At 39.3% G+C, this 23,192-nt stretch overlaps 1 protein-coding gene across 1 annotated transcript in view; it reads left to right on the plus strand.

Moving 5' to 3' along the window:
* trim29 (tripartite motif containing 29) overlaps positions 1–22,655 on the plus strand; it is a 57,565-nt gene extending 34,910 nt beyond the window's left edge. The window contains exons 5-9 of the mRNA XM_016994710.2: positions 1,755–1,841; positions 3,366–3,461; positions 10,918–11,019; positions 11,302–11,381; positions 17,656–22,655. Of these exons, the coding sequence (XP_016850199.1) occupies positions 1,755–1,841; positions 3,366–3,461; positions 10,918–11,019; positions 11,302–11,381; positions 17,656–17,718 (428 nt within the window). The 3' untranslated portion in view covers positions 17,719–22,655. The remainder of the gene's footprint in view (positions 1–1,754; positions 1,842–3,365; positions 3,462–10,917; positions 11,020–11,301; positions 11,382–17,655) is intronic.
* The last annotated feature ends 537 nt before the right edge of the window (positions 22,656–23,192 follow it).

A 23,192-nucleotide genomic window follows, 5' to 3' on the forward strand; every position in this document is an offset into this window, starting at 1 on the left:
GATAAGGGGAAAAAATACCATGTTCCTTCAATGCAAGACCAAATTGTACTCTCTCTACTTTCTGCCCACCAGAAAAAGGGGGAAAATATGGAATTGGATTCTCCTGTCTGGTTCTGTAATTGTTGTCTTATTTTGAGAATATTGCAGTGGCATTTTCACAGCTGGACAATTCCATGGGCAGCTGCAAGGAGTGTAGATAAGGGAGCTGGAACCGAAAAAGGCACATAAGAACTCTGCTGCAATTGATAGTTATTGCTGCTGGTAAAATATACGTTCTGTCCTCAAATTCTGGCTTCCAGGAAACAGCGATTCCTCCCAACCAGTGGGATTTCTGCATGAGAGACCCATTAAGCCACACAGGATATGAACCCCTGTGCTTCTAAGTTGGAAATGCACATCCTTTTCATTTTGTATGGGTGGTGTTGCATTGATCAATGCCAGAACAGCAGCCATGGAATAGATCATACGCCATCACTCCTCTTCTGGTTCCTCCAAAACAAACAACAATCAATGTATTTACAGCAGCCAACATTCAATCATATGTGCATGTCTCAAATTTCCATAAGTCTCTGTTGAGAATCTGTGAGCTGTTAGGCTCAAAATGACCCTCTTTGTGAGGTAGATTCCCAATAATATAGCAGAGTGCAGAACAGCAGAAACTTACGTGAGGTGAGCTAAGGGAAGCCTTTCTTCTCAGGATGGCAAAGGATTGCAAAGTCAGCTTAAAAGTTCAAAAGGTATTTATTTATTGAGGTAAAAAGAAATCCATTGTAGATAGAAAAGGTTTTGGAGCTAACTAGCTGTCTAAGCTAGCTTCTAAGGGTAGGTAGGCAGGTAAAAATAACAAAGATATCTAGATAGCTACATTTTGTCTAAGAGACTGGCAAAATGCATCTTTCTTGGTAGGAAACAAAGGAGGAAAAATGGTAATGACTGCGTGGTCTGTGCCTTCTCTTTTGGGGCAATAAACATTCCAATCTACGTAGAGGAAGTTACCTCATCCCTGAAGAGATCACATTGCTAAAACAAGAAGGTGAAGGGAGTGGATGTAGATAGAACAGAAGAGAGAAAACAGTAAAGCCTATTTGGGCATGCATGGGATTATAGAGAGGATTCCCTTCATCTATTCTATCCACTACTTATCTAATAAATGAGACTTGTGTGGTCTAGAATGGTTTCCAACAGTCTCCAGCAGATAATTCCCAAGTAGTGCCTCCAACTACAAATCCCTGGATTCCATAGGATGAAATCAGTAGCCAACTTCTATATGTGTCCAGAAAACGAAATACTTCAAAATCCAAAATTGTTTGCATGCATGGTTAATATAATGGGATGGCAGAATTAATTGCCTCTGTTAAATTGGGACAATTACAGGGTTTATAAGGGTTGTCACTTCGTTTCAGGTGTGACTCCTAAATCTCAGAGCCTGGAAGGTGATGCCTTGGCAAACCTATTGACTCGCATGTGATTCACAATGCAGATGTGTTGGGATGAGATGCAGATGTGTTGGGATGAGATGAAACACACATCTACAATCTTGCTCCAAGCCGGTGTCCACCATGCTAGTTGGGGATGATGGAACTTTTAATCCAACATGTCCCAGGTTCTGGGAGCATAATATACTTCCATTTTGTTCTTTTCCAATGTAGTCTTTGAGCTTATTCTTTGCTGTCTTGCAATTGTTGCTCCGCTGTTTTTCTGCAATATGATGTCATGACTCGGTGTATTTCTTTTCTTGTCTTTATTAAATCTAGGAGATCACCGCTTCATGATCAACAACTACTCTGACTGGAACCAGCCAGATAGCCTGAAGAGGTTTTCCATGTTTTTGAATCCAAAAGGTACGAAGAAGAGTTATCATACTTTGGATGTATCGTGAGATGGCATGACTCATTAGGAAATATTATAATGCTTGGTAAGGTAGACATCCGTAAGAAAAGAAACAAACCACAGTACAAGTGGGGGCAGGGAAGAAACTACCCTAAAACAGTGGTTCTCAACCTGTGGGTACCACCACTGAATTCATTTCACCATTTAGGAAGAGTAATTGACTATACAATCACTGGAACTTACCAGTGAACTCTTTCCGTCATTGAGTAAATCCACTTTGTTTCCACTTTGTTATCATTTATACGAGGAATGTATACCGCATTTTATTTACTTTGAATGACTTCACCTTGAACAATACTACAACAGATCTTGAGAATTTATCAAGACGACAATAGGACTGTATTAAGAATCAACAATTACATGAGTTAGAACTGGATTTAAGACTAGAGACTGAATTAGCTTTAACCGAATTCAAGCCCGATGTGATGTTATAACTATTTATTTATTTACAGTATTTATATTCCGCCCTTCTCACCCCGAAGGGGACTCAGGGCAGATCACATTATATACATATAGGGCAAACATTCAATGCCCATATACACATAGAACCGACACAGAGACAGACACAGAGGCAATTTCACCTTCTCCTGAGGGGATGTTCGATTCTGGCCACAGGGGGGAGCAGCTGCTTCATCATCCACTGTGGCGGCACTTCCTCATTCCAACTTCGTAAATTAGTTAAATTAGCCTCCCCACTTTATAAATGGTACCTTATTTCTTACTTGATAGATGCAACTATCTTTTGGGTTGCTAGGTCAGCAACGAGCAGGGGCTATTTTTTAATTGATTTTAAAAAAATGTAATTGATTTTTAAATTTATTTTTAATTTATTTTAATAAATAAATAAGTGACTTGAAGGTTGGGGTTGCTGACCTAAAAGCTGCCAGGTTTGAATCCCACCCAGGGAGAGTGCGGATGAGCTCCCTCTATCAGCTCCAGCTCCATGCGGGGACATGAGAGAAGCCTCCCACAAGGATGGTAAAAACATCCTGGGCAACGTCCTTGCAGACGGCCAATTCTCTCACTCCAGAAGCGACTCAAGTTGCTCCTGACACACAAAAAAAATGGATTTGGGAGCGTTTCCATTTGTGGATTTGGGGTTTTGTGCTCCACTTCCTTAGCAAAGAGCATTTTACATTAGCTCTAGATCTCTCTTTCTGCACAGCTTGGAGTCTCAGCAGGCCAAAGATGTATTACCTGGGACATAATTGGTCTGAGAGAGATCATGGGGCGGCAAATGAATATAACTAACCACCACTCAGATGGAGATTTGGGTCATTTCGCTCCTAAGTCCCAATGGTGCCGTTAGAACGGGCAATTTCGTCCGCTCGCTCCCAGGGCTTGCCTTATTCAATCCATTCCTTTACATCTGGCTTCTCATGGGAGAATTGCTTTGATGATAACCCAAGGTGGAGCCCCAGATTTACGAGTTTCAGCGATGCCAACTAATTCCTGAACTGGATTGTCTTGTCTAGGAGGGAACTACAACTCCAGATCCTGGGAGTTTTCTACCATGCAGACGGCTGCGGAGGAGACGCTTGCAACAGGGAATTCTGCTTTCTCCCTGAAAGGTACGACTTCTCCCCAAACTTCAGTGGGATTGGTAGTGGGTCACCTTTTCCTCTCTACTTCCTTTGGGATGGTTGCCATCTTTCTTGCATCTGTTAATGAGGTTAGAGAAAAATCTACTGTGCACCCAAAAGATTCAGGCTCCACATCTTGGCACCTTATCCCTTTGTATCATCAAAAATAATAAACATGTTAATAATAATAATAAAAATAGAATGAAATAATAAATGTAATAATAATAATAATAATAATAATAATAATAACAATAATAGAGTAAAATAAATGTAATAGTAGCAACAACAACAACAACAACAACAATAATAAAAAATACAGGAAAATAATACAAGTAATAATAAATAGAGTAAAATAATACATGCAATGATAATAATAATAAGCATAATAATATCAGAGTGAAATAATAAATGCAATAATAATAATAATAATAATAATAATAATAATAATAATAACAATAATAGAGTAAAATAAATGTAATAGTAGCAACAACAACAACAACAACAACAATAATAAATACAGGAAAATAATACAAGTAATAATAAATAGAGTAAAATAATACATGCAATGATAATAATAATAAGCATAATAATATCAGAGTGAAATAATAAATGTAATAATAATACTAATAACAATAATAGAGTAAAATAAATGTAATAGTAGCAACAACAACAACAATAATAATAAATACAGGAAAATAATACAAGTAATAATAAATAGAGTAAAATAATACATGCAATGATAATAATAATAAGCATAATAATATCAGAGTGAAATAATAAATGTAATAATAATACTAATAACAATAATAGAGTAAAATAAATGTAATAGTAGCAACAACAACAACAATAATAATAAATACAGGAAAATAATACAAGTAATAATAAATAGAGTAAAATAATACATGCAATGATAATAATAATAAGCATAATAATATCAGAGTGAAATAATAAATGTAATAATAATAATAATAACAATAATAGAGTAAAATAAATGTAATAGTAGCAACAACAACAATAATAATAAATACAGGAAAATAATACAAGTACAGTAGAGTCTCGCTTATCCAACATAAACGGGCTGGCAGAATGTTGGATAAGTGAATATGTTGGATAATAAGGAGAGAGTAAGGAGAAGCCTACTAAACATCAAATTAGGTTATGATTTTACAAATTAAGCACCAAAACATCGTGTTATACAACAAATCTGGCAGAAAAAGTAGTTCAATGCACAGTAATGGTATGTAGTAATTACTGTATTTACGAATTTCACACCAAAATAACATGATATATTGAAAACATTGACTACAGAAATGCGTTGGATAATCCAGAACGTTGGATAAGCGAGGCTTGGATAAGTGAGACTCTACTGTAGTAGCAACAACAACAACAACAACAATAATAAATACAGGAAAATAATACAAGTAATAATAAATAGAGTAAAATAATACATGCAATAATAATAATAAGCATAATAATATCAGAGTGAAATAATAAATGTAATAATAATAATAATAATAACAATAATAGAGTAAAATAAATATAATAGTAGCAACAATAATAGAGAAAAATAATAAATGTACCATATATTCTCAAGTATAAGCTGATCCAAATATAAGCCAGCCAGGACCCTCACCCGAGTATAAGCCAAGGGGGGCTTTTTTAGTCTTAAAAAGGGCTGAAAAACTAGGCTTATACTCGAGTATATGCAGTATATGTCATGAAATATATAATGTCATGAAACATATGGGTATGGATGAGTTGAAGGAAGGAAGGAAAGAAGGAAGGAGAGCTAAATTTTGGAGACACCATTCAAAAATATTAAGGCCTGCAATGACTAACTACCTGCTTGCTGATTTTTATAGATAGATAGATAGATAGATAGATAGATAGATAGATAAATCTAATGTCCCAATCTTTCTGTCTCTATCTATTTGTCATTAATTCCTGGGACTTTTTAAAATCTAGAAGGTTGGTTGTGCATGTGTGTGTGTGTGTGTTGGGAGTTTCCAATATAACCCGGATAAATTCCCACTTCTCTCTCTATTGTCTTGATTCCTCCTACACTTCTTGCAAATCAGGTGAGTGACATTTTGAACGAGGCCGTGACTTGCAATGAAACCTTTCCATTTATCTTCCTTCCTGTGAAGCATTTCAAGACTGAACATTTCTTCCCCCCCCCCTCCCACTTTTCTATTACCATTATATTGCTATGACTATAACAACAGGTGAAGTAAGATGAGAAATAAATGTGTAAGAAAGAGAACATAGATACTAGGATGAGGAATGGAAAGGAAGTGTGGAGTTCAAAGAAGGGAGGAAATAGTGTCGACTATTAACCATCTCAAGAACAAGAACAAGAGAGTGAAATTTTGACATTTTGGGGACATAACTAGATGTTGGAGTCAGAATAATCACTGGAAAGTGTAGAGCCACATTAAGACAACATTTGCTCGAACTTTTGGCCCATCTGTAGGAGATGTCAGTTTGCAGATATATAAGAAATCAGTATGTGAAAAATCTGAACAAATGGTGTAAGAAAAACATCCTAGAAGTCTTGTAAATGACAAGTAAAACAGGAGCCAACAGTGTTGTGTGTTAGAAAATAAACCAAAGAGATAATGTGCATCTTGGTTGTATCAATAGAAGTACCGTATATACCGTATATACTCGAGTATAAGCTGAGGCACCTAATTTTACCACAAAAAACCCTGGGAAAACATTGACTCCAGTATAAGCTGAGATACCAATAAAATTACCATATATACTCGAGTATAAGCCGACCCGAATATAAGCCGAGGCACCTAATTTTACCACAAAAAAACTGGGAAAACATTGACTCCAATATAAGCCGAGGGTGGTAAATTTCAGAAATAACAATAGATACCAATAAAATTACATTAATTGAGGAATCCATAGGTTAAATGTTTTTGAATATTTACATAAAGCTCAAATTTAAGATAAGACTGTGCAACTCTGATCCAATCATTATTCTCATCTTCTTCAATGTAAATGTGCATATGTATCCTTTTAATAATAATAATAATAATAAGGTAAAATAATACATGTAATAATAATAAATAGAGTAAAATAAGAAATGCAATAATAATAATAATAATAAGATCAGAGTGAAATAATAAACGTGTTAATAATAATAATAAAAATAGAGTAAAATAAATGTAATTATACAAATAATAATAGAGAAAAATAATAAATATACCATATATTCTCAGGTATAAGCTGACCCAAATATAAGCCAACCAGGACCCTCACCCGAGTATAAGCCGAGGGGAGCTTTTTCAGTCTTAAAAAAGGGCTGAAAAACTAGGCTTATACTCGAGTATAATAAGCTCTTTGGTATAAGCTAAAGTGGCTCTTTGATTGAGGGTGCTACTCCAGCTACTCCAGGAAATGGCCAGGCTTTGAGGCTGCAAGGCTATTCACTGCTATTCCGCCTGGCCAACAAATGATTCCCATAAGCCACAGCAACACGTGGCTGGGAAAAGCTAGTGATTTATAATATCAACCGACAACCAGACAAAAATTCTATCGTCTTCATGGGTGGGAAGAACAAAGGTAGTAATACAAAATAGGGTGATAATTAAATATTACCTCTATATGGTCATTGCGTATGATATCTGAATGCGCTTGTACATACAATCTATGCAAATCCCACCATGATTTGAAGAAAAAAAAACTTCCTGTTTAGAAAAGCGAGTGCTTCTTGTAGTCATGCTGCCTAGAGAAAACAGAGATGAAGTCCTAAAACAATGATGGGCAACCTTTTGCGCTTGGTGTGTCAAAATTCGCCAAAAAACCTAGCATGACTTGGGTGGTGTGTCACTTCGAGAAAAAAAAACACAATTTCACAATATGTATAGTTTAAATAACAAAAAAATATAATTGTAATATATAACTATATTCAATAAATCATAACTATTTAATACCATTATTTCCATGTACAACAATCTATGGTACCTCTTGCAGTTTCCACGCTGATTTTTCTCTATTCTAGTTTCAATGTAGTCATGAATAATCAATAATATAATAATAATATAATAGTAATCTATATATATAAAAGGGTAATGAAATTTCAGCCTAGGACAAAACAACAAAACTACACATCCCAGAAACACTAAACTTGGCAGCACAACCCCTCATCCATGCCTCTACATTCATACAACAAAAAGAAAAGAAATATAAAGTCCTAATTAGAGGGAGAGGAATGATCGTTTTTATCCAATTGCTGCCAGTTAGAGGAATAAGCTCCGCCCACTTGGTCTCCTAGCAACCCATGTAGCCCAGGGGACAGGCAGAGTTAGGCCTCACTTAGGCCTCTTCCACACTGCCTATAAAATACAGATTATCAGATTTGAACTGGATTATATGGCAGGGTAGACTCAAGGCCCTTCCACACAGCTATATAACCCATTTATTATCTTATATTATCTGCTTTGAACTGGATTATCTTGACTCCACACTGCCATATAATCCACTTTAGTGTGCATACTAAACATAAAGACAACCATACAACAGACATTCAATACCACCACTATCTCAACAATTTCTCACCAACACCACCAGACAACACCACAGCAACGCGTGGCCGGGCACAGCTAGTATATTATGTGAAGCTGGAGACTGATGTTCTATTGAAAGGTTATCCACAGACATGCAGGTTCTTTGACATTATGCTGACAGTAGGTCGGAGTTAATAGATTGACATGGCCACATGCAAGCACAAACCTGCTTCTCCTCTCTGTTCATGATGAGAATAATGCCTGGATTCGGGTGAAAGCCTTCCTCCGCTTTTGGAAGCCTGCAGTTCATCGCAGCTGTGCAATATTCTGTATTCTGTGTCGCCACTTTACAAAAGTCTCCTGGTCCTCTGAAAACGGCAGAGACAAATTGCTCCAAAGTGTACTTCTTGGGCATTGAAAACCAGGACACGAAGTGGGGACACAACTTCAAATATAAATCAGCGAGAGGGTGAGAGGCACAGACCCCAATGCAACCAAACTTCCCCTAGAACTTTAGGCAATATAAAATTTATCAAAACCAGCAAGGCTATGTAAGCCCGTTATGGCAAAAACAGAAATGAAAGCTGCCACCTAATTAAACAAAAGTTTAATAGGGTTCCTTCTATGAATTTAAATTAATTCATTAATGATAGGTTGATTAAACATTCACATATTTGCAAGGGAGTCAAAGCAGGCGTTCTGAAGCTTTTTCTTTTGTGATAACAATATTTTCAAAACAATGATTGCCCAGTTCATCAAAAGTACTTTTAGAGTATACTTGAAAAACAAACAAAACGATAAACATTGCAAGCTTTAGGGGAAAAAAACTTTTTTTTCAGAATTAGGACTTGTTTATTTTGGGATACTGGAAAATTTGAGGAGAACTTGGCATCTGGTTTTATGCCATTGGAAAACACAAAAATCGGTAGGATAGGATTCTTATCCATTTCCCCAGTTTCACAGCTATTCTTATCTTCAGTTTACCTTTTACCAGTGAAGTGGAAGCCATAGATGGTTGACTCTTTGGATCCCATCTCTTCTTCTCTGAAACACCCGTGTTTATTCAGTCTAGAGATGAGTGAAAATTTCATTTCATTTCCTTTGAGATGTGAATTTATCCAAGTCTTCAAAAACAAATGAACAGATTTGCTAATCTCAGGAGAAGAAGGAGAAGTCTCCAAATACAATCAACAAAAGGGATAGATTTGCCTGCCGTTACCATTGTCAATCCTGCAACCTTCAGCTTTGGTACAAAGGCTTATTTACTTACTTACTTACTTACTTAGGCAATCCCTTGTAGCTTAAGGATGATGGTCCTCCAAGTGTAGGTGTCTTGGCGGTGGATGCGTAGGTGGCTGTGGAGACCGATTCTTGACCCACATGTTCTTCCACAGTGAAGACATCAGTTTCCAGATGAAACACGGTTCCAGTTAGGATTGGCTTGATGCGCCTTCCTCTTGGCACATTTCTCCCTTTCACCCTCCATTCGTGCCTCTTTGAATTCCACAGCACTGCTGGTCACAGCTGACCTCCAGTTAGAGCACACAAGTACCAGGGCTTCCCAGTTCTCGGTTGTTAAGGTTAGCTTTGAGCCCATCTTTAAATCTCTTTTCCTGTCCATAACATTATGTTTCCCATTCTTGAGTTGGGAGTAGAGTAACTGCTTCAGGAGACGGTGATCAGGTATTCGGACAACGTTGCCACTCCAGCAAAGTCAATGGTGTAAGAGCATCATGTCAATGCTGGTGGTGTGCTTCTTCCAGCACGCTGACATTTCTCTGACTGTCTTCCCAAGAGATTTGCAGGATTTTTTTGAAGGCAACGCTGATGGAATCTTTCCAGGAGTTGAGTGTGATATCTGTAGACAGTCCATGTTTCACAGGCATACAACAGGATTGGGAGGACAAGAGCTTTATAAATAAGCACTTTGCTATCCCTATGGATGTCCTGATCCTTAAACACTCTCTGCTTCATTCAGAGAAATGCTGCACTCGCAGAGCTCAGGCGGTGTTGCATTTCAGATCAATATTGACTTTTGTAGAAAGGTATTTATTTATTTATTTATTTATTTAATTACAGTATTTATATTCCGCCCTTCTCGCCCCAAAGGGGACTCAGGGTGGATCACATTGCACATATACATGGCAAACATTCAATGTCATAACATAGAACAGAGACAGAGACAGACGCAGGCATGGACGAGCCTCGAACTCATGACCTCTTGGTCAGAGTGAGTTGTTGCAGCTGGCTGCTAACCAGCCTGTGCCACAGCCCGGCCTTAGCAGGTGGCTGCTAAGATTTATTTATTTATTTATTTACACCATTTATATTCCGCCCTTCTCACCCCGAAGGGGACTCGGGGAGGATCACATTACACATATTAGGCAAACATTCAATGCCTTTTTAACACAGGACAAAGACAAACAAACATAGCTCCGAGTGGGCCTCGAACTTATGACCTCCTGGTCAGTGACTCATTGCTCTCCCATCTGCGCCACAGTTTCTAATGTTACACCATTAAGCTGTATTCCTGGTCTTGAGAAGGGTTGGCTGACAACTGCTGGAAGAGCACTTTGGTTTTCTCAATGTTCAGCATGAGGCCGAGCTTCTCGTTTGCTTCTGCAAAGGTGTTTAGAGTGGTTTGTAGGGCTTCTTCTGAGTGCATACAGACTACGTTATCATCAGCATATTGGAGTTCTATAACAAATGTTGTTGTGACCTTGGTTTTGGCTTTCAGTCTGCTGAGGTTTTTTGGAGGATGGTCCAGAGAGCTCTGCGATTCACTGTGTCAAATGCCTTTAAGCTGTAATCCTGGCAATGCCAGGTACAAAGGCACATGGGACAAGGCCCAACGGGGTGTAAATGTGAGAAACACAAGACAGCGTCCTACCCCTTCTCAATGTAATGTTGCTTCTTCTATTTTCCAGTGGGCAATGTGACCAAGATGCCATATCAGTTCTCCCCAATTGGTCAGAGTTCACCCGGCGATTTCAGCAAGCATTCCGATGGGAGCCTCTATACTAAGAATGGTACCTTCGGGATTGTGTACACTTTTGGTTCTGCCCTCCCTTCTCCCGTCTTCTTAACCGGTTTTTCCTCGGGGCTGTATTATTTCCAAATGCCCCAATCTGATCTGGCATTTTGGACTCCTTGCCTTACTAACTTGGAGATGGAAAACATAGCAAACCGTCACACCTACATTTAGATAAGAACCCTCTCGCTTTCTCTCGCTTTAATTGGGGAATACACTGAGTTGCATGCAAGAAAGGCTGTTGAAGGGAATAACCTCAGCTGCCTTCTGTCTTCCCCAGCTTACCCCTCAATAGTGAGGCACCAAACTGCATCTAAGGCCCAGCCCCAGACATGGAAATCTTCCAAGCAGAGCATGCTGGTAAGTTGTTACACCTGCGTTTTCCATGTCTTCTATGCGACCGACCTTTAAGGTCCAGCAAAGAAGTCGGATCAGCATGGAAGCCGATGCTGGGAATAAGCATCTGAAGACCATTTTGTGGGAAACGGGCACAAATATTTTATTATTAGAACTCCAGAAGCAGAGATAGGTAGAAAGGTCAGGGCTCTATGATGAGGAGAGGGCCAAATGAGCGTGCTTCCTCAAATAGGAATTCTGAAATTTTCTGAAATGTCCAAATTTTTAGCATTGTAGAAACGAAAAACTTCAGGAGAGCATTTCCAAATATATGAGGGTTATCCAGAAAGTATATTACGTTTTGGAATTAAAAATGAACGAAGTATAAAAGATAAAGATTTTCCCCTGACGTTAAGTCCAGTCATGTCTGACTCTGGGAGTTGGTGCTCATCTCCATTTCTAAGCCGAAGAGCCGGCATTGTCCGTAGACACCTCCAAGCTCATGTGGCCATTGGCATGACTGCATGGAGCGCTGTTACCTTCCCACCGGAGTGGTACCTATTGATCTACTCACATTGGCACACTTTTGAACTGCTAGGTTGGCAGAAGCTGGAGCTAACAGCGGGAGCTCATTCCGCTCCCGGGATTTGAACCTGGGATCTTTCGGTCTGCAAGTTCAGCAGCACACTTCGCCATCGGGGCTCTTTTGAACAAAGTATAGCAGAAAACATTTACCATGTGCTGTTGAAAGCCACACCCAAATACCACTTCTCAACATAATCGCCATTCAAATCTAGGCACTTCTCATAGCGATGAATGAGCTTTGCAACTCCTTCCCCACAAAACTCTGCCACTTGCGTCCTCAACCAGCCAGTCCCCCCTTCCCGTAGCTGCACATTGTCGCCGAAATGCTGCATTGAGGACGCTAGTGGCAGAGTTTTGTGGGGAAGGAGTTGCCAAGCTCATTCATCGCTATGAGAAGTGCCTAGATTTGAATGGTGACTATGTTGAGAAGTGGTATTTGGGTCTGGCTTTCAACTGCATATGGTAAATGTTTTCTCCTATACTTTGTTCATTTTTAATTCCAAAGCGTAATCTACTTTCTGGATAGCCCTCGTAGTTGGGCTTCCAAAGAAAAGACACGGGCAAACGACTGAGGGAATGAATAGAGCAAATGAATGAACTCTCAAGGCATTTTCAAGGCCTCACTCTCGTCAATGCTTGAAATTTGGGGACAGAAGGAAAATTTCACGGGGGAAAGGAGAATCCTTATTGGAGGAGCAATTCATCATTTGAGTTCTAGTTTATATTGCTATTTATATATGTCTGAGAGAGATAGAAGGAGAAGGTGAGTGGGAACCAGAGAGAGGAAGGAACTGAAGTATTTATGCAAAAAATAGTCTCATTTATTTATTTACAGTATTTACAGTATTACAGTATTTATATTCCGCCCTTCTCACCCCGAAGGGGACTCAGGGCGGATTACGATGCACATATACGTGGCAAACATTCAATGCCATTATTAGACATAGAATATACAAACAGACAATAGAGGCAATTTAAGATTTTTCCAGCTTCCGGCTTCATGAGGGTATGATCGATTCAGGCCACAGGGGGAGCTGTTGCGTCATCATCCACTGTGACACCGAGTCCTTTTGATGGTAGTACTTCCTCATTGCTCTTCGCATGCCAGGTGTCGTAAATTAAGAATTTACGACATTTATGGTGTCGTAAATTAGAAATTTACCATATTTATGGTGTCATAAATTAAATTAAATTAGCCTCCCCACATTAAGTGGTACCTAGAATTCTCTAGTCAGAGTAGCAACTGTTTTTGAGCTGCTTAGGTGGGCAGTAAGCTAGGCTATTAATGGTTGGGAGCTTAATCCTGACCCAGGCTTCGAACCAATGACTTTTCGGTCAGTAGTGATTTATTGCTGCTGGCTACTAACCAGCTGCGCCACAGCCCAGTCTTGGGAAGATGATGATGATGACGACGACAATAATAATAATAATAACAATAATAATAATAATAATATTTTCCTACCTGCCTTTTCCCACTAACTGATAGTACACAAAGCATAGAATGGGAGCATGCTGGATTGTTTTGCTTTTGTGTTTCCATGCCTATTACTCACTGTGGGAGCATCATGCTTAGCACAGGTGTGGTTTTTCCAACACAGAGTAGACTTCCTGTCTCAGACCTCTTCAAGTAAGTGTCAACAACTATATTTGACTATGACTGACTCATAGGCCAAGCTTTGAGCTTCAGGGGCCAATTTGGAGACTTTGAGCAAAATCCAGTAACTAATCCCAGCTAGAGAAAAATCAATGTGTTTGACTTCCAAAGGTCCTACTGAGTTACTATTTTAACAAATAGGATGAAACATGGTAGATGTTGTTGGACGTCAAGACTCAGCCACTCTAGCCAACATTGCCAATGGTGAGGGATGATGGATATTGCATCCCAGCCACACCCAGAGGACCACAGAATCTCTACTCTTAGGATAAGCTATATGCATAATACTCTACCGAGCAAGAATGGTTTACCCAGAGAAGTAACTATCACCCAGGTTCATCAGAAAAAACACCGTTTCTAAGTGGAAACTGGCAAACTAGGGTTGTCACATCTCCCATTCTCTGCTTTGAATCTTTTCTGCATGTGTCACTCACACATCCATTCCAGCATTGAAGACTTAGGGGTTTGAGGAAAGGATTAAGAAGGATCAAGGGAAAGAATAGTGGCTCAGCTCTACTGATGAAGGAGAATCTGGATTGTTAGTTATTGGCACTTTAAAAAAAATACGACAAAAATAATCCGCAGAATGTAGAATGTAGCCAACTTGCAAATTTGGCTCTGATGGGGACAGTTTGGCATACTCTTCCCGCAATAACTAAGGCATTTGCTTAAGCTGACTAATAACACTGGGTCAAGCACACATGACTACTTCTGACACAGAGCTGGGAAAAGTCAGTTGTTCGTACTGCAGTGGCCAAATCCCATTGCAAGCACATCCAATGCCATGTTTTTCTGACCATTGCTGGGAAAAGTAACATTGCTGAAAACATCCAAGAGTTTCCCATGAAAGTAGAAGAGATATTGAGCACAAGCTCTGATTCTGGCTAGGCTCATTTTCACCACATATGCAAACCTGTTTGGATATGTTCATGTATATATTTGAACGGGTTTTTAATAGACTTTTATATCATTACTAGCTGTGCCCAGCCACGTGTTGCTGTGGAGTAGTCTGGTGGTTAGGATCCCTCTGGTTAGGAAGCAGCCTGGCTTTGAAGCTGCAAGGCTGTTCAGTTGTATTCAAGGTGGCCAACCGAGGATCCCCTGGTTAGGAAGCAGCCTGACTTTGAAGCTGCAAGGCTGTTCCACCATGGCGTATTTTAAAATAATAATAATAATCATTACTAGCTGTGCCCAGCCACGTGTTGCTGTGGAGTAGTCTGGTGGTTAGGATCACTCTGGCTTTGAAGCTGCAAGGCTGTTCAGTGGTATTCAAGGTGGCCAACCGAGGATCCCCTGGTTAGGAAGCAGCCTGACTTTGAAGCTGCAAGGCTGTTCCACTATGGCGTATTTTAAAGTAATAATAATAATAATAATAATAATAATAATAATAATAATAATAATACTTTATTTTTCTATCCTGCCACTATCTCCCCGAAGGGACTCAGGGCGGCTTACATGGGACAAGGATTGGGGATTCTGGGACCTGAAGTCCAAAATACCTGGAAGAGCAGAGTTTCAGAAACACTGGAACAGAATGGGTTTCAAGCAGACCTCTCCAACCTGCGGCCTCCAGGCGTTTGGGCCTCCGCCTCCCCGAAGTCCCTATCGCCAGTTTGTCCAATGGCAGGGAATTCTGGGATCTGAAGTCCAAAACGCCTGGGGGACCAAAGGTTGGATACTACTAAACTAACGGATTAAACCGCTGAAATGCAACAGTTCAAAACAGTGATTCCCAAATGTTAGTCCTGCAAGTGTTTTGGTCTTCAATTGGGCAAGGATCGGGGATTATGGGACCTGGATTGTGGGAGTTGAAGTCCAAAACACTTGGAGGGCCATAGTTTGCCCATGCCTGGACTAACCAATGACTAACCATGCAAAGTGTGGTGCCATGCATTTGGAGCAGCTGCTTGGTTTTAATGCTGCATTTATATTCACCCATTCCACCCCAAAGCAGAACAACCAGACTGATAAATAAAGAGCATTAAAAAGTCCCAGAATAGATGCACTTCCACTGGGTTGCCGAGTCTCGGCAGGAGCTTTTATGGTCTGGTGGGCCAGTAATCCACCTTTTTAAAGCCGCTTTCAATATTATGCCTTTGCGTAATCCCTGTAAATTTGGGGGAGGCCCGTAAATATGAATTCTCACCCTCAGCCCATGCTTCGGGAGCCTTGTCCCTCCAGCCTGTTGAGGATTATTTAAAGGGTAGCTTGTTCTCCTCTTTAATTAGGGACAAAATTGGTGCAGTAAAGCAAATGGGTTTTAAGACTCCCGGCAATGGCTGAGCAGCAGGTACTTGGAAAGAACGGCCAGGGTTGCTAATCCGGCACCCATTACGGGTCCTTTGCTATCAGTATAAATCTCTTTAACCAGTTGAGTTAACAGAAATGTGGCTCATGCTGCACAGGGATAGTGTGTAATGAGGAAGCACAATGCCACATGAGTCCCACCATGGCCAACATTTGGAAGTGGTTCACATGGTGGCAATAAATAATAATAATAATAATAATAATAATAATAATAATAATAATAATAATAATCCTAGACACTTGGGAAGTGTCCAATGTGTCTATCTTGTTTGCTGTGTCATACAATAAAATAATAATAATAATAATAATAATAATAATAATAATAATAATAATCCTAGACACTTGGGAAGTGTCCAATGTGTCTATCTTGTTTGCTGTGTCATACAATATAATAATAATAATAATAATAATAATAATAATAATAATAATAATAATAATAATAATAGTCCTAGACACTTGGGAAGTGTCCGATGTGTCTATCTTGTTTGCTTGCTGTGTCATACAATAATAATAATAATAATAATAATAATAATAATAATAATAATAATAATAATAATAATAGTCCTAGACACTTGGGAAGTGTCCGATGTGTCTATCTTGTTTGCTTGCTGTGTCATACAATAATAATAATAATAATAATAATAATAATAATAATAATAATAATAATAATAATAATCCTAGACACTTGGGAAGTGTCTGATGTGTGATCCAATACAACAGGCAGCATAGCAATCATGTTTGCTATGTACTGATCTTGTTGTGTATCAAGTAGTAGTAGTAGTAGTAGTAGTAGTAATCTTATACATTTGGGAAATGTCAGATGTGTGATCCAATACAACAGCCAGCATAGTGATCTTGTTTGCTGTGTACTAATCTTGTTGTGTATCAAATAATAGTAGTAAAAGTAGTAGTAGTAGTAATAATAATAATAATAATAATAATATATTTTGTTAGCTGCCTCTCCTGATGAGGAGAGGTACGGCATAGTTGTAATACATAGATAAAATACAAACAGTAGAGTCTCACTTATACAACATAAACGGGCCAGCAGAACGTTGGATAAGCGAATATGTTGGATAATAAGGAGGAATTAAGGAAAAGCCTATTAAACATCAAATTAGGTTATGATTTTACAAATTAAGCACCAAAAACATCATGTTATACAACAAACAAATTTGACAGAAATTTGCAGTAATGCTATGTAGTAATTACTGTATTTACGAATTTAGCACCAAAATATCACAATGTATTGGAAACATTGACTACAAAAACATTGACCACTACAAGGCAGACTGCACTGGATAATCCAGAATGTTGGATAAGTGAGACTCTACTGTATATTAAAAACATAGAACAGAGATTAAAAGAATGCCAGGAAGCATTCTTGGATCAATGTCCCTCGTACTCCCATAATGACCATTTTCCTTCTCATTCCTTTGGTTTGGGTTGGAGCACCTCAGATTGGGTTCCAGTCTCCCCTTCTTTAAAGTTGTGTGTATAGATGTGTTAAGTAAGTTGTGTTTTTCACAACTGACTGCAGAACGAAAGTGAGATGGAGAGCTAAGGCAAGCCTTTCAGGTGTCTCTAATTGATAAAGCCGGAAAATGGATTTTGTGACTCTTCAGCCTGGATGGATGGAGGGATTTGTGGAGAAACACACACACAAGGGGATTTGATACAAACCGGGGAAATCCATCTTAGTGTTTGTGACTCTCAGCTGATTCCTTGTCTTCTTTTTCTTTCTCTTTGCAGTCCCACTACCGCCCTTTCTACGTGAACAAGGGCAATGGAGTCACTTCCAACGAAGCTCCGTGATCTCCGAAATCCACGGGAGCGGCTGATAAACACCGGAAACAAGAGTTTTCACAGAATGCCCCTGCTATTGTATTAACCTTCCTGTGTTTTAATCTTTTCATTGTGTTTTTTTTAAGGGGAAAAGGGGATTCTGGGTACAAGGTGTTGTAGTCAACATCATGTTGTGATGGGATCAACCACTGAAAACAACTGCCCTAACGCAAACCAAAACATATGTTGGGAAGTTGCTTTTTTTGGACTACAACTCCCAGAATTCCCAGGCAACACACAAAAGTTTCTAATCATTTGTATGCTCTTCAACACTTCAGACTAAAATGTCAAGTTCTCAATTGGGACAAATGCCATAATGTGTTGCTCTCGTGTTGCTTGGGAGTTGGGTCTATCCCATTCAATTCCTCCAAGGCCCATGCTGGCTATGGGATTCTGGGAGTTGTAGTCCTCAAATAGAATTTCTCCATGCAGTGATCCCATATCTCCATTATATCCCACATTCCTGTTTCAGGAAGAGCTCTCTCAGCTTGCATTCATCTGCTTTCTTCCTCAGTTGGAGACCAATGTCATGATACTGGAAGTTCTCAGCATAACTATCATATGTTATGAAGCTTTGAGTGGTTTGCTTCCAATGCAGCTTTGATGGCCTCCATACCCATAGATGCAAGGCTCAGATTCATACCATCGTCTATCCATTTTTGGAGAATTTCTCCATGCAGTGATCCCATATCTCCATTCTATCCCGCATTCCTGTTTCAGGAAGAGCTCTCTCAGTTTGCATTCATCTGTTTCTTCCTCGGTTGGAGACCAATGTCATAATACTGGAAGTTCTCAGCATAACTATCATATGTTATGAAGCTTTGAGTGATTTGCTTCCAATGCAGCTTTGATGCCCTCCAAACCCATAGATGCAAGTGATTCCATATCTCCATTCTATCCCGCATTCCTATTTCAGGAAGAGCTCTCTCAGCTTGCATTCATCTGCTTTCTTCCTCGGTTGGAGACCAATGTCATGATACTGGAAGTTCTCAACATAACTATCATAAGTTATGGAGCTTTGAGTGGTTTGTTTCCAATGCAGCTTTGATGCCTTCCAAACCCATAGATTCATACCGTCGTCTATCCATTTTTGGACGACATCTCCAAACCTTCTCCACCATTAATGGTCCTGGTTAGGAGATGCAGTCCAACAACATTTGGACAATCTCATAATTATTTCCATAGCTGTACAAGCGCTATACTGGATCATTATATTTGTTAACATTAATATACAAAAAATACACCAATACTAACTATGCTTTGGCAATACCGCTCAGGTGGAATTGATAGCCGAAAGGTCCTCCGGTAGTCCATTAACCCATCTCCTGTCCCTGCCTCCAGCTCCCTTTTCAAATTAAAGAAGAAAAAGGGGAAAATCTATCCCGCTAATAGAAGATTGATTCGATGCCTTAGCTCTTCCCTTTCCATTGCTACCCTCAGCTAATATTGGCGGATGCGTTTTGCTTCAGCTGTTCTGTTTTATCTACCAGAAGGATGGCTATTGGTCATTTTTGGAGATATATTCTACAACACGCATGCCGTGTTTGCGAGACAAAGGCGCCCGTGTTGGAGGCCTGCACATAAACCAAACTATTGCAAACTTAAGAGTCAGGGCAAGATAAGAATCAGGGTGACCCTTTGGAGCTACAGTCGCCATGGGAACCATTTTTCCTAGAATTGGAACCTAAGGATGAAAATCTTTTGACTATTATTTCACCATCCATAGTCGTTTCCTTCCTGCTGCAGGGAAGAAGAAAAAACATTTCTAATATTTGAAAATGAATATTGAGCACAATCTCCTTTACAAAGTAATGCACAGTCAACAATAAAGAAGCAAAAAAGAAGACAGAAAAGGGGAAAACAGACATAGAATGAATACAGTTGGCAGTCCACATTTTCTTTATGGGAATGCTATCATGTTCTCTTATTTTTGGTGAAAAATGGAGAGAAGTGTCTTCATGACATAGGGAAAATAACTAGTTCTCATGATAATTCATTCTAGACTATACAGACATATGTACAGTACACACACACACATATATACATATAGTACGTAAAGGTAAAGGTTTTCCCCTGACATTAAGTCTAGTCATGTCCAACTCTGGGGAGTTGGTGCTCATTTCCATTTCTAAGCCGAAGAGCCAGTGTTGTTCATAGACACCTCCAAAGTCATGTGGCCATTGGCATGACTGTACAGAGCGCTATTACCTTCCCACCAGAGCAGTACCTATTGATCTACTCAAATTAGCATGTTTTCGAACTGCTAGGTTGGCAGAAGCTGGGGCTAACAGCGGGAGCTCACCCTGCTCCCTGGATTTGAACCGCCGACCTATATATATGTATATGTGTGTGTGTAAAGTAAACTGAAACTTGCAACCCTATAAAATACTTCCACAGTAGGAAAGTCTAACGAACTCAGTGACATACATCCATAAAGAATTGGGCTGAATATATATATATATATATATATATATATATATACACAGTAGAGTCTCACTTATCCAAGCCTAGCTTATCCAAGCTTCTGGATAATCCAAGGCATTTTTGTAGTCAATGTTTTCAATATATCGTGATATTTTGGTGCTAAATTCATAAATACAGTAATTACAACATAGCATTATTTCGTATTGAACTACTTTTTATGTCAAATTTGTTGTATAACATGATGTTTTGGTGCTTAATTTGTAAAATCATAACCTAATTTGATGTTTAATAGGCTTTTCCTTAATCCCTCCTTATTATCCAAGATATTCACTTATCCAAGCTTCTGCCGGCCCGTTTAGCTTGGATAAGTGAGACTCTACTGTATATTGCCATTGTGAGAGCAAAATTGAGATCGGAATGTTTGCTTATTGTTGCTTTGAAAGCTCTTGTGCACGTTAAACATGATACTTATACTTATGACCGCAAATACATCTACACCAGGCATGAGCCAATTTGGGCCCTCCAGGTGTTTTGGACTTCAACTCCCACAATTCCTAACAGCCGGTAGGCTGTTAGGAATTGTGGGAGTTGAAGTCCAAAACACCTGGAGGGCCCAAGTTGGCCCATGCCTGATCTACACTGCAGACTTAATGCAGTTTGACACCTTTTAACTGCTTTGGTTCAATGCTATGGTAGATGACAGTTTTAGAAGGTCTTTAGCCTTCTCTGCCAAGGAGTGTCCAATGCACCAGCAAACTACAAATCTCATGGCTCCATAGTATTTAGGTGTGGCAGTTAAAGTTGATTCACTGCCCAGCTTTTAAAGCTATATAGAAAAAAACGGAAATAATTTATATTCCATTTTATTTACAAACTGGCTTGGGGCCAGCATTGCTTGGCCGGGTTAACCCCAGTACTTAAAGTTGGGTATGTTGGGCAAGTTTGCTGTAGATGTATCATGGGTGGGCTTCAGTGTGATCACTGGCTGTAGGGTAAACTACAACTCCCACTATGGTGAGTCAGTCCACTCAAACCCCTACAGTAGGTTGAGATAGTCTTAAGGGATCTGTGTGCCAAGTTTGGTCCAGGTCCATCACCAGTGGAGGTCATAGTTTCTCTGGTTTTGGGTGAACTATAACTCCCATATATAGTTATATATATGGTTATAGTTATAACTATAACTATAACTCCCCAAACCTCTCCAGTAATCAATTTTCAGCAATATCAGCTATGTGTGCGAAGTTTGGTCCAGATCCATCAGTGTTTGGGTTCGCAGTGCTCTCTGGATGTAGGTGAACTACAACTCCTCCAAATCAAGGTGAATTTCCATCAAAGACCTCCAGTATTTTTTGCTGGTCATGAGGGCTCTCTGTGCTGTTAGTTCCAGGTCCATCTTTGTTTCAGAGTCCTCATTGATGGTTATTGCCTTGCTCACAGAGAAGGTATAAAGCGGTATCTATCCATCCACCTTGCACGAGCACCTGAGTTTTTGCAAAGCTTGCTTTGTATATTGTAAAACTGTCATCCTAGCAAAGGTAGAATAGTACAAGACAGAAGAAATAAATGTTTTGTAACGCTTTGTGAGACCATGCCTTGTGGCGGCGAGGTCAATTGATCTTTCGAGAGTCGCTTGATCCTGAAAAGGGACACGCTTTTAAACATTCACTTTCAATGTCTTGGATATTGGGAGGAAAACCAATAATTGCAGCTTGAGGTGTAAATCTAATTTTAGCCTGAATCGGAGGAGACCTGATTAGATCAATGGAGCTTATATAAGGGGCAATTGAGACGATCTTTTCAATGCATCTGCTCTGGATAAGACTGAAATTGGGTTACGGCAAGAATATGTTCTTCTTTTATAAAACGTCGAGTTGGGTTCTGCAGGGATGAAATTACACTGCTTCCTTCTGGCACTCATGACAAAAATGTGAGAGTGCTCCAGAGCATGTACAGATAGTGTCTTTGAGTTTACAGTCTTTGATATAAAGCAGACATGGGCAAACTTGGGTCCTCCGGGTGTTTTGGACTGCAACTCCCACCATTCCTAACAGCCTCAGGCGGGAGTTGCAGTCCAAAACACCCGGAGGACCCAAGTTTGCCCATGCCTAGTGTAGATGCACCCACAATCAATGTAAACAGTATCAATACTCCCAGCAAATGCTGATGTTAGCCATTCCTTCTTCCTTTAGAAGAATTAAAATTGAGATAAATGGGGCTGGGTGGAAGGAAGAATCCCAAGTGATTATTTTGTATGTTAATTCTGCTTCTAAAACGGCTGTTTTTGTACACTTTAGCGCTGCTAATGCATACACTTGCCTTGACGTTGTCACATCCCGAGCTTTCGGAGAGAACTGGGGGCACAGCTTTATAAAACACCTTCCGTGACAAGTTAAATGTTAATTTCCTTAAACGTGTTGTTCTTGAATACTGTTTCGCTTTGTCTCTGAAAACAGAGTGTTAGAATAAAAAAAATATGTCTTCAATTCTGGATTTTCTCCCTATTTTTTGTTTGACAAACGTAATGTTCTATTCCGTTTTCCATTATTAAATTATATACAACACACACACACACACACACACACACACACACACACACGTTTCTCTGATTGTGTGTTTACAATTTAGGCTTCCTCTGTGTATAACTTTTGGAAAGACATGACTTTTTAGAGTTTAGAGTTTAGAGTTTATAGTCTTTTGGAAAACCAGAATCTCTATAGCCATTTGGAAGCGTAACCCTTTTTGAAGATCAATCGGCATTCACACTATTTGGAACAATCGTAACCTTTTTGTAAAATATGATCTTCCTGAGAAGAGTTGAAAAACCTGCTTGAGACAATCTTCTCCTTAGTGGTATATATCCACTAGTATGCATGCAAGGCGATTTAGGTTTCTCAGTTGTTAGACTGACATACCTGGCTATCTCTTTGAACTGTTAGGAAAAAATATATGCCAATGCATGAAATATACAGCAGATCTTCAGAAGTGTTATTTCAGTTGCCCAAAAAAGAATAATCTACTTT

Source organism: Anolis carolinensis, unplaced genomic scaffold (assembly GCF_035594765.1).
Source record: "Anolis carolinensis isolate JA03-04 unplaced genomic scaffold, rAnoCar3.1.pri scaffold_8, whole genome shotgun sequence".
In the NCBI taxonomy this organism is placed as follows: Eukaryota; Metazoa; Chordata; class Lepidosauria; order Squamata; family Dactyloidae; genus Anolis; species Anolis carolinensis.